Source organism: Ictidomys tridecemlineatus, chromosome X (genome assembly GCF_052094955.1).
Source record: "Ictidomys tridecemlineatus isolate mIctTri1 chromosome X, mIctTri1.hap1, whole genome shotgun sequence".
NCBI lineage: Eukaryota > Metazoa > Chordata > Mammalia > Rodentia > Sciuridae > Ictidomys > Ictidomys tridecemlineatus.
The window spans coordinates 26,218,417-26,229,908 of record NC_135493.1 but is presented as its reverse complement, the minus strand read 5'-3'; the positions used below and the strand labels follow the sequence as shown (position 1 = coordinate 26,229,908).

Genomic DNA, 11,492 nt, shown 5'->3' with positions numbered 1-11,492 from the left:
CCTGTGATGGTATCATAAATTCAACTTTCCCATCTGTGTTTGCCCTTACAGTAAATGGGATACCATTGTTTTACTGTTTGCAGCTAAGAATGAAGTTAAAATATCTACTTTGAACTTTTTTTTATAATTTGGGATCACTGGCTAAACTTGTAATAAAAGGTTGAATTCTTATCATTGGGTTATTTGGTTTGTTTTTTAGCCTTTTTTTGGGTATTTCATTAGAGATAGGGTTTCAATGAGTTGCTTAATTTTTCCTTGTTAATTGCTGAGGCTGGTTTGAACTTCCTATCCTCTTGCCTTAACTTCCCAAGCCTCTGTGATTATGGGCATGTCCCTTCATACTCAGCAGGGTTTTTTTTGTTGTTTGTTTCTTAAATGAAGATATTCTTAATGTATGAAGATAAAACAAACGTGACAAACTGGATAGAGCATATTAACATACACACACATCCATCCATACACATATGTATCTTGACTACATGCCCCACTATGCACAAAAAAGAAATTGTTCTCACAAGACGACAGAAGGTGATGCCACACTCAGTATTGGACAGAGAACGAAAGCAGTAATACATAAGACCTGAATTTTTCTTTCACCTCAGTTACCGAAAACCTATGTGAACTTAGGCAAGAGTTTGTGACTGTTACTGCATTTGCTAAGTGGGAATAATTAAATCCTACTTACCTCATAGAATTATTGAGGTACTAGAATTATATAACTTCAAGGTAGTAACATTGCAAAATGTTTGATTACATTGATATTCAAAGATCTCTAAAAGTGAGGTGAATAGAGAAGAAAAAAAAAGGAGAAAGCCCTCATTTCCTTTAATAATTCTGCCAATGTAGGAGTTCCTGCCTTTTTATTATTTATTGTTATATTTTTGGCACCAAAGATTGAACCCAAGGATGCTTAAACACTGCACCACATTTCTAGCCCTTCTTTTTTAAATTTTGAGACAGGGCTTCACTAAGTTGCAGAGACTGGCTTTGAACTTGAAATCCTCCTGACTCATCTTGCCAAGCTGCTGAGATTAAAGGCATGTGCCACTATGCCTGTCTTCTTCTTCTTCTTCTTCTTCTTCTTCTTTTAAATACTCAAGAGTTTGGTATGTTGTATATGTTGAAGAAAAACCCCAGGTGATGCTAATGTCAACTCCCTTTTGTTGATAGGTTGTGAATCTTCTCACTCTGTGTATATGTGTGTGTGTACCATGCTAACATGAACCGGTACATATAATAGATATATACACTTATACATACATACATATATACATGTATATATATGTAAGTATGTAGATATATGTTTATACATGTGATATATATATATATATATATATATATATATATATATATATATATATATATATATATATATATATATATCAGGGCATTTTGAAGTGGTGTACATTTCAGCACAGGATAGTTGAACTCTCTTTGCCCCTGTAGTGTCAAGTTGAATTTTTTCTTTTGGCCAGTTTCCCCAGTGTCACTTGGAAATATCTTCTTGTGAAAAACAAGCGACAAATGGCAATTATAATTGTTTATGGCCTAGTGCCTTGGAAAAGCTGTTGTGGTTTTTAGTCTATTATGAGTGAAACCCCTCTATGTCAAACATCTGTTTTTTTTGCCAAATGCATTTGGGCATCCTGGTCTTCTAACTATCCTTCCCTAGCTTTTTCTGCTATTTTTAATTTTCTTTCTATCACTGAGAAAAGCATCAAAGGGATAGAGTAAAACCTTTGAAAAAGTCATAGCCTAGAGGCATTTAAATTCACAGCATCTACTCTTCTTTGTTTATTAAGTGGTCATTTGTGTCAGAGATCCTATTTGTATGAATAATAAAAATGAAGAGACACCTGGCTAGGATTAGTGCCTTTTTGATTTCTGCACCTACATTTTCGAGATGATGTGGTTTTTATTATTCCCCATCAGGGAGTTACTTTTCCTATCTCAGGTGACCAGACTGACTTGAGAATGCAGTTTGGCGCATGAATAAACTGGGACACGGTGTTCGTTTGCAATTTTATTTTTTAAAAATGAAATATTCAAAGTACTTTTCTTTCAAATATCGACACATAATGTTTAACTTTAAATATTTACAGCATGTTGTTGTGATGCTCTTGTAGAAAAATGCATGCTTCTGGCCTGAAAGCCAGAGCAAAATGCAAAAGACCATTTAACTGCAGCCAGAGAACATGAACCGTACAGTATCCAGTCACTTTTCAGCACAGGAGTGAGAGCAGGAATACAAAATTGGAACCTATTGTTTCCTAGCAACATGGCTCAGGCCATTATAACACAATTTTCAGTATGATTAGAACCTCTAACTGTTGTTATATAGAAACTGAAAATCTTGGCATACACTGTAAACATCTTTACTTTTCATGAGAAAGTAAGCAGCTAAAAAGAATATTTTTCTGACGTAAAGGCTATACTTCTCTTTTTCACCTTCTCTCTTACTGATGCTTTTGCCAGAAGAATAGTAAAGATTTAGACATTGTCATGATTCATACAAGTAAAATATTTTTCAAGGACACAATCTGATATACTAACATGTATTTAAGAGGTTAAAGTCCACCACTAAATCTAAGGAAAGATTTTTAACTGCCAAACACACTTCCTTTGACAAATAATGTAAGGTGACAACTGCCAAGACAACATCCACAGCAAGTTTAACTAAGTATTTTCAGTTACTGTTTAGGAAGTAATTTCTTCTTACACATAGTTATATATTTGGTCCTCAATAGCTTTCACATGAAGGACACACTGAAATAATAGTCACTATTTTGTGTTGATTTTTTTGTTCTTGTTTTCTGTTTTGTTTTTTTTTTGTTTTGCTTTGCTTTTTCGTGTTTTGCTTTTTTTTTTTGTTTGTTTTGTTTTGTTTTTGTTTTCTTTTCAGAATAAATAACCATACAGAAGGCTGTGGAAGAGCAGTCTGGGATCTGAAGCACTAGTCAGGTCAGCTATGTATACGTGACTTCCTCCAAGAAAGCAAGAATGTTGCATCCAATCTGTAGCCTTATGTTTCCCCAAAAGCTAGAATATGTTTCAATCTCTCTGAAAATTTCTTTTAATATTTGACTACTGTACTTTTGCTTCCATTACCCCCGAACTCTATTAAATTGCCTTTAGCATGAACATATCTTTATAAATGCAACAACTTTGCCCTGACTCTCAGGTGATATTACAATGGGGCCTGGTATAGTTAAAAATATAGCTTGAAAAAAGAAAGGAAGAAAGAGAGAAAGAAGAAAAACATGATGGAATGTCAGAAATTGTGTCAACAGTGATTAATAAGAAGTCTTAATTTTATACCTCTCTATGGAGGTAGTACATGAATTCCAAATTATACATTGTCAAGTTTTCATACATTTGGGTATGTTGCATATATATTATATTATATGTGTGTACTCTATATATTATAGATCTTTTAGATAAATTGACAATACATGATGTGTTTATTTTATACAGTATTTTGTTGGGTTAAAAATAAAACATACTTATTTCTATGGTATGTGTTTTGTTGAAAGTTAGTATGAACTGAGCTTTATTTCCCTTTCCTTTGGGAGTCATGCTTCTAATCAATAATGATTAGAATGATAACAAAAATAAACATACTTAAAGATCTCTTAAACTGAACTTTTCAGCTCATTTGGATCTCTAGACTTTAGTGCAAGAGTCAAAAACAAAACAAAAAAACACAAATAAATGGCCCTAACTTAGAAAAAGAAACAAGCATAGAGTATTCCCTGCCTCCAGCCCAGAATGTTCTTCACAGGAGAGTCCAACTACTGTGCTCTCACTTTAACTTATGTGAATGATATGTGGCCATGCAGTGTCAGCCACCTGTCTTCTGGGTGTGAGAAATTCATATATTTCTCTTAACAGTGCTTTAACTTTTATCAGGAAATGCAACTGAGTTATTCTTTCATTAATTTAAACTTCAGAAGTACAAGTCAATGAAGGCATTTTTTCTATTCAGTTGAATAGGAAGCAGTGTACTCAATATCTCCATGTTCTTATTGAGAAATGCCAAAATGTTTCTCTTAGATTTACTACTTATTAGTGCTAACCTTTTGGTTTTTTTCTTCTTTTCTCCCCAAAACTTTAGGAGTTGTAAAGAGAACAATAATAGTTCAAGGCAGTATTAAAACCACAGCAGTAAGTGATAAAAAGTGCATTTCCCGAATATAATACAAATACAACATTAAGAAACTAAAGGCACAAACTAACTAAATATGTATTACAAACTAGAAATGCACAGTTCAAGGTAATTACTATTAAGTAAAATCTTCAAATATTTGTTTCTAATGAATATTTAAAGGAGTTTGAAAATGATACATCATCAGTGAATTGCAAAAACGTATAATCACTTAAAATATAAGCAAAATAGACTCTAATATTGACATCTTGGATTAGTGATAAAATACATCATCACATTTAAGAATGCACTCTTTATATACAGTTCACAAATTATTTTTCCATTGATTTAAAATAACATCAGAGGTTCTAGGAACTTAAGGTTTATTTTTAGGTTGGTGTGGAGGTATTCAAATTTTCTACAAGTGTGTGAGTCATTTTAGAATTCTATCCTGAAAAAATATTGCACCAATAATACAAGCCTGATTCAGGGAAAATCCAATAATATGATTTTAGTCTGGATTAGCAATATCTTGAGTTGGTGTGCTTCCAATTGCAGAGATGAGTTCATCATGAATTTTCTGACTCTGTCTCAATACATGTGTAAGAATGTGGTAATCCCAACCTGAAGGCTTTGAAAATGAAATATTTGAATATACCCTCCCCTACTGTCTGCTGGGGTCTTTCCTCTCCTTTTTGATCTCCTTTGTGTAATAAGAGGCAGACTCTTTAAAAACCTTAACATGAGCTGAGATTCTGACTTTGCATATTTTCAAAGAAAAGCAAAGCAAGGCAATGACCCCAAACTGCATTTAGATAGTAGCTGGAAAGAATCCAAACAAACATTCCATCATAAATTCTCCTTCAGACATAACAAATGTTCAGGCTTGGTGATAAAAGTGCAGAAGCTGGCTCAGGAAATTTTGTATAGGCCACACTGCGCTGTCATGTATTTTCATTTGTGGTAACTTACAATCACACAGCATTTTACAAACTGTCTTTTTGTCACTGGGCACAAATCTCCCAGCTCACCAAGAGGCTTCTTTTACTGCAGGGTTCATAGAGATTGAGAAACTGCAGCTGCTATTAACACTAATCCTGACCTTTCTCCAAATTTTAATGATCATGGAACAAATAACCCATCCTAGAAAATAGTTATTTTCTTAGGCAGAAGAGAAGATTAAATCAAAATAAATAGGTAAAGACAGAGAACTAAAATAACCATATAAATTTTATTAGTAAAAACTAGTCTGCCTCTCTATAATTAGTCAAAAATGTTTTAGGTTGGAAAAGGTTCACTTAATTCAATTTTCTGAATATGTCTGGGAGAGGTTCAATACAAAATTGTACATTTGAAAGATAAATCTAAGTGAGATGAAACAATATGGCATGAACTACTGTGATGTTTCTTTTGGTCCTCCCTTTGGTACTTCCCTTTGACTTTAGTACTAGGTCTATTTTTTAAGGTTTTGGCTCTTGTGAATCTCTGCACTAGTAGTTAATGTATTATTAATGTATTTATGGGCATCCCAGGCACATATGCCTGTTAAGCCTCGTTATTTTTGTACCAGAATCATACTTTTTAGTAAATTACCTTTCATGTGCACAAAACCATTGGATTAGTGTATAAATACTGAGTCACTAATGTGAAACTATGACCAAAACACACCCTATATATAAATGAGATTCCTACCCAGGTTAATAAAAGCTATGTTCACATGACACCAATACAGCTGGACAATTTGGTAGAAAATGGAGTCAAAACAGGTTATGTGAGAGAAGTCACATTGGCCAGCTGCTTTGGTATCATGTTCACACAAGCAATAGTGGCTATTCAGTCTGCTTACCCCACCCACAGGGAGGCATGGTAGACAGATGCAGCCACCACACGCCCAAACACAGCACAACAACATGGCATTTACTTGAACAAGCAAGGAGGAATAATCAGGGAGGGAGGGAAATGGGTCCTGATTCTAGGAGATGGTGGCTGAGGACATTTTACACTTCTTTTTAAGTTCCTTATAACAGATCTGGGAAATGTGAAAGGGCAGGCAGTCTTTGAGATGCAAGATTCAGATACTATTGCACCACTTTTTCAAATAGCCCGCAAGTTCTGCCAACAGTTAAATATGAAACTTGGTGTCACAATCGAGATAGAGAACCTTGGGTTCTTTCTGTATAGTTGAACGTATGCATGGCTTAACAAATTTTAAGTGGTACTTTCTGAAAACATTTTTAGCTGTTTGAGTTCTGCTCGTGTTATTTTGAATACTGCCACACTAGAACTAAAAATCTCTGTCATTTCTTAAAGAGTTTAAACAAACAATATTAAAATACCATCTTCCGTCACATTGAAAGGCAGTTGGATATGTTTTTCCTCCATATTTACATATACAGAGTTCTGATCTAGAAAACCAATACAATAAACCATTTTATGTTTTAAAAACAGGCAGTCTTTGGTGACGCAAAGGCAGAGGTTTTGTTTGTTACCTCCTGCCTATTTCGCTCTGTCTCATAAAGTGAATATTGTTGGCACTGTCAGAAAGTTCTAAATACTGCTCAACAGACAAAACAAAGTACCCATCATAACCTTGTACCCTCCCAGTGCTCAAAAGCTGCTGCTTTTCCCCCTCTGTCCATGCCCGAATTCCCTCTTCCCCTTCCTGCAGCCTTCTCTGTTCCTTAGTCCAGGCCTGAGCCACAGCGCGCTGTCTGGCAATCTCCAACACGTGATTCTTTTCTTCTTCGACAGTTGTCCCATACCGGATGTTGAAGCACAGGGCCCCATGCTGGAGCTGAATATCTGCAAACCGTCTAGTCCTCCCATTCAACACTGAAGTCATCTGAGACACAGTGACATTGACACCATTCTCCAGAATCCTCCTCCCCCCAGTGTTACCAATGAGCACCAGGTCTTCCTCCAGAGACCCAAGCTTAATGAAGTAGTGAGTGTCCCTCCCCTCTATGGTAAAATGTAGGTTTTCCAGATAATGAGCATTATTTAGAATGGCAGCAAGTCGCCTGCTATCTTCATTGGCTACTCCTATAATATCAGCTGTTACTATGCCATCTTTGATGGCAAATTTTATACCTTTTCCAAAGACAGAAGGGACAGCAGCAAACCTGGGTTGCTTCCCTCCTTCAAGGCACCGTCCCTCATTGTACCGGGGAGTCATAGGAAGTTGATCCAAGGAAATGAAATTCCTGAGCTGTTTCTGGAGCTCACACTGAATGCCCAGGATCGTCTGAGAAAGAAAAAGACAGTGCAAATGCAGCCAGGGTTAGATGCCTGCCTTATGCTTGGTGATTGTCAAAAGGAAAGGCTGCAAGCTCACTTCCTTCTCTAATTTGTTGGTATGACAAACAAGCTAAGTCTGGAATCTCTTTGACAGAGTCAGAGAAAGGAAAAGATGGATTACCTAGCATTCTTATATCTTGGTCGAGTTTAAGAGTGTTAAGAAAATATGTTCAGAGCTAGAATGCACTTTTTAAGTGGGTCCAGCTCCCCTCAAATGCACATATTTTACTTTCACCAATTTAATTGATACTGGCTAGATGTTATTACTGCATGTAGAATAATACATTAGGCACTGGGAGGTATAAAGAAATGCATAAGGCTTAGTTCCTGCTTTCAACAGCTTATGACCTTATAAACAACTATGGCAAACAGCAAGACATTCACAGCTCTTTTTATGTGTACTTTCAAAAAACCTTTTCATTTGGGCACTTTAAAAAATGCCAAGAAATAAAGAGAAAAGACTAATGAACCTGCCAGTATCAATTAGGAAGCTTCAGCAATTTTCAACATTTTGCTAAAATTTGTTAAGAAGGATTTTTGAACAGTTTGGGATTTAGCTCAGTGGCATAGTGCTTGCCTAGCATGCACAAGGCCCTGGGTTCAATCCTCAGCACTGGGAGGAAGAAAGAAGGGCTTTTAATTATAAAAAAGCATTCACATACTTTATGTGTTTACAAAAAGGGATAAGCCTTTAGTATCACCTTAAGCTTTCTTTTCCTTTATAATTTTTTGACTTAAATTTCAAGTCTTTCTACCTAAATTTCAGTTTTATTTTGTTAAAGATTTTTTTTTTGCATACACAGGCATTCCTAGTTTCTTCTTGGTTTTATTTGTACCTCATATTCCCAAAGAAATACCCTGCTGAATCTTGAATGTTTTTAGTTTTCCTATTTTTTTCAGACTTTATCCCTGTAATATTTATTATTTTTGTTTATTGTGTTTATATACTTTTTATTTATCAGAATAATATTATTCTGTTATTCTTATGCTCTTAAGGCACTATCCTTTAAATTATTTCACAGTCAAGTCTGATGTTTTCATGTCTCTTAGTGAACACTTTTCTCTGTACAAAATTCATAATTCCCCTGGCATCCCATTTCAGAATTTTAAAAGTTTAATTCCTTCTTCTTGTTTATCTATTGCAGCAGACATCAAGTAACCTTTTAGTTTTTCATATTTCAAAAGCTCCAATTCCCTGGTCTTTTCCTCATGGAAGCCTCCTCCTAAATCATACAAATTTTAGTGATTATTCAAAAAGACTCAAAAATAAATAAGCAAATATATGTAAATATATTTCCTGGTGTTACGTGTGCTTCTCTCTCTTTTTTTCCCAGCTAAGCAGAGATGGTAACACTTTTACTAACCTTTCCAGGATCCCACTCTTGAGTTTTTGTCTGAAGCTGTAGAAGCTCATAGGTTAATTCCAGATTTTCTAATTCTGGTTTGGGAAATCCAGGTAGTACATTGTGTAACTGGAAACCAAATAGCTCCAACCAACTTCCAATATCTGTAAGATACAACATTTGAAAGAAAACAACATTCAAAAAGCTCCTACTTTAAAACTTTTGTTGAAAACTCGAGGCATGCCCTTCCTGTCTTCAATGTATTTAGAAAATTGGAAGATAGAGATAAAACTTCCCCTTGGTATGACTCACTTTAAAACAGATAATTTCTCTACAAGGAAACCTTTTGACTTGTGCAGAATCCCAGAGATAGGCTATGTTTACTGCATTGAAACTCTCAATGTGGTAGTGACCTAAGACCATATGGACTGTGATATTAGGTATATTTCATGCAACATAATCCTGAATTTTTCTCTTAAGAAATTTTTTGCATAAACTTTTAAGAGGGAAACATAGAAACAGAAACAATTTAAAGGGAAAAAATATACTGGGAAGCAAAAGCATCAGTCTGAAGTTATCTTGCACATTTTGTTCACTCTAGGAAACTAAGGAAGAGAGTGAATGCACAATACTTGTGGGCTAATTGGCAGGAAGAGGAAACATTACAAAGGCATTGGGATTCCATGATAAACAGCACTGAGTTTTCTCGAGTTTAGCTTAAAGTTTTACACCATTTAAATACCTGTGGTATACTTTGCAACATCTTGAATTTTGCCAACTGGGTAGTTATTTTCAAAGGAGTAGAGGTTGAATGGCTTAGGAAGGAGGTTCAGCTGTTTCCATATGTGATGATTAGGTGTGGTCCATCTACCAGCGACAACATCATAATCCCTTTGCCCCAGGTGCACTAATTTAGTAAGGAAATCATAGAGTCCTCCATGAAAACCTATGATGACCTGAAAGTCAGGGTAAGTATCATGATAGATATCACCGTAAGGCGTGTACAATATCTCTTTTATGACCTGACCTCGACTGCTGAACACAGCTAGTGGGGTACCTGTATTATCACAGGCTACATAATATTCTTCACCACTGCTTAACTCCATGGCAATAAGGTGACCTTGGAGATCATAATACAGGGATGTAATTTCCGAGCTGGTGTGGTTATACAGATGAGTAACTCTTATGGGGTTGGCAAGGTCTGCGTAAAAGAATTGGAGGTGCTGCCCTAGGCTGGACTTACTGGCAACACGTCGCCCAAGCCCATCATAGTAATACTGCACAGTCCAGCCAGAAACCTTATTGTAGGCTTTCTGCAGCAGACCATTAGAATTATATTCAAATATGTCATTTCCCCTCTGCCTGAGAAAGCCATCCTCATCCATTTTATACTGAATTTCTCCTAATCTGGTGATGCGGTCTCGGAGGTCATATCGGAGAGGAGTGAGACGAGCACTATTCCCATGGCTCAGAAGGTTGATGTTTCCATTCAGATCATAACTATAACGCCACTGGGTTTTGTCATTTACAGAAACAGTTTGAAGTTGTCCATCAGCATCGTATTCATAGAAGTATCTAGTTATATTGGCATCTACTCCCACTCTTATATCACATATTACCATGCGACCCATACTATCATATTGAATAGTCATCCAGTAGGCAATAGCCTTTAGGATTTCATATTGGACCTCAATGACTTGTCCATTGGCACTAAAGATCTTGGTGTGCTTCATCACTGTAGTAGTTATGACCTGATTTAAGTCATAATTAATTACACTGAATTTTCCAAACTGCTCTGTTCTACCAGAGACATCAACATATCGGTACAGATCTATGGGCAAAGGGGTTTCATTGATCACAGCTTGCATGCTGGTGACACGGAAGTTGTTGTAGCTGTAGTCAAATCGTGCATTCACAAGACCTTCTTCACTGAATCTGAAAATCTGGCGCCCAATAAGAGGCCCTGTGGGAATAAAAATAATGAGAACAAAAGCTGGTGATAAATGTAGAACAATCAGGAAGGTCTAGTATTACTCAGTACTGACAATTGTATTTTCAAAATGAAATAGTATAGACTGACCTCTGATGTCTGAGGCCTGAGCATATCATATCATATTCTTATGTGGTGATATCCATATATGGGAAAATACTGTATAGCATAGTTATAGAATAATTTAATTATAAAAGCTACAGAAGTAACAACATCCAGGAGCCTCAGTGGTGAAACTGGTGTCATGACTATGCATTCCTGCTATAATCTCTGTGATGAATGCTTACATTTCATTTAACTTTTGCTACAAAATCAGATGGTGAGGTTTTCCCAATGTCCACATCAAAGTAAGTGGATTTGGGCATGTTATAAACCCAAAGGATGAAATACATTAGAAAGTTGTGACTTCTGTCATCAACTGAAGCTTATACAGGTTACACAGGGCTTGAGCTAGTTTCACTGAGATTCATATCTTGCAGCTGCACCTTTGGGAAGATTTGGTGGTGAGAAGGAATAGGTATACGGTTAGACTAAACACTTAGATCTCAACTTTCTTGAGAACTGAGAGAAAGAAAGAGAAATGTACTACATGTTTGTAAGGAATCTGCTTTAAGGCAAACTATAACATGTTTTTTTTTTTTAAAGAGAGAGACAGAGAGAGAGAGAGTTTTAATATTTATTTTTTAGTTCTCGGCGGACACAACATCTTTGTTTGTAT

At 35.9% G+C, this 11,492-nt stretch overlaps 1 protein-coding gene across 5 annotated transcripts in view; it reads right to left on the bottom strand.

Moving 5' to 3' along the window:
• Positions 1-2,010: 2,010 nt before the first annotated feature.
• Tenm1 (teneurin transmembrane protein 1) overlaps positions 2,011-11,492 on the bottom strand; it is a 780,422-nt gene continuing 770,940 nt past the window's right edge. For all 5 annotated transcript variants that reach the window (XM_040285140.2, XM_078034300.1, XM_005319330.4 and 2 more), the window contains 3 exons: positions 9,527-10,747; positions 8,806-8,948; positions 2,011-7,388 (listed from right to left, as the gene is read on the bottom strand). In XM_040285140.2, the coding sequence (XP_040141074.2) occupies positions 6,630-7,388; positions 8,806-8,948; positions 9,527-10,747 (2,123 nt within the window). In that variant the 3' untranslated portion in view covers positions 2,011-6,629. The remainder of the gene's footprint in view (positions 7,389-8,805; positions 8,949-9,526; positions 10,748-11,492) is intronic.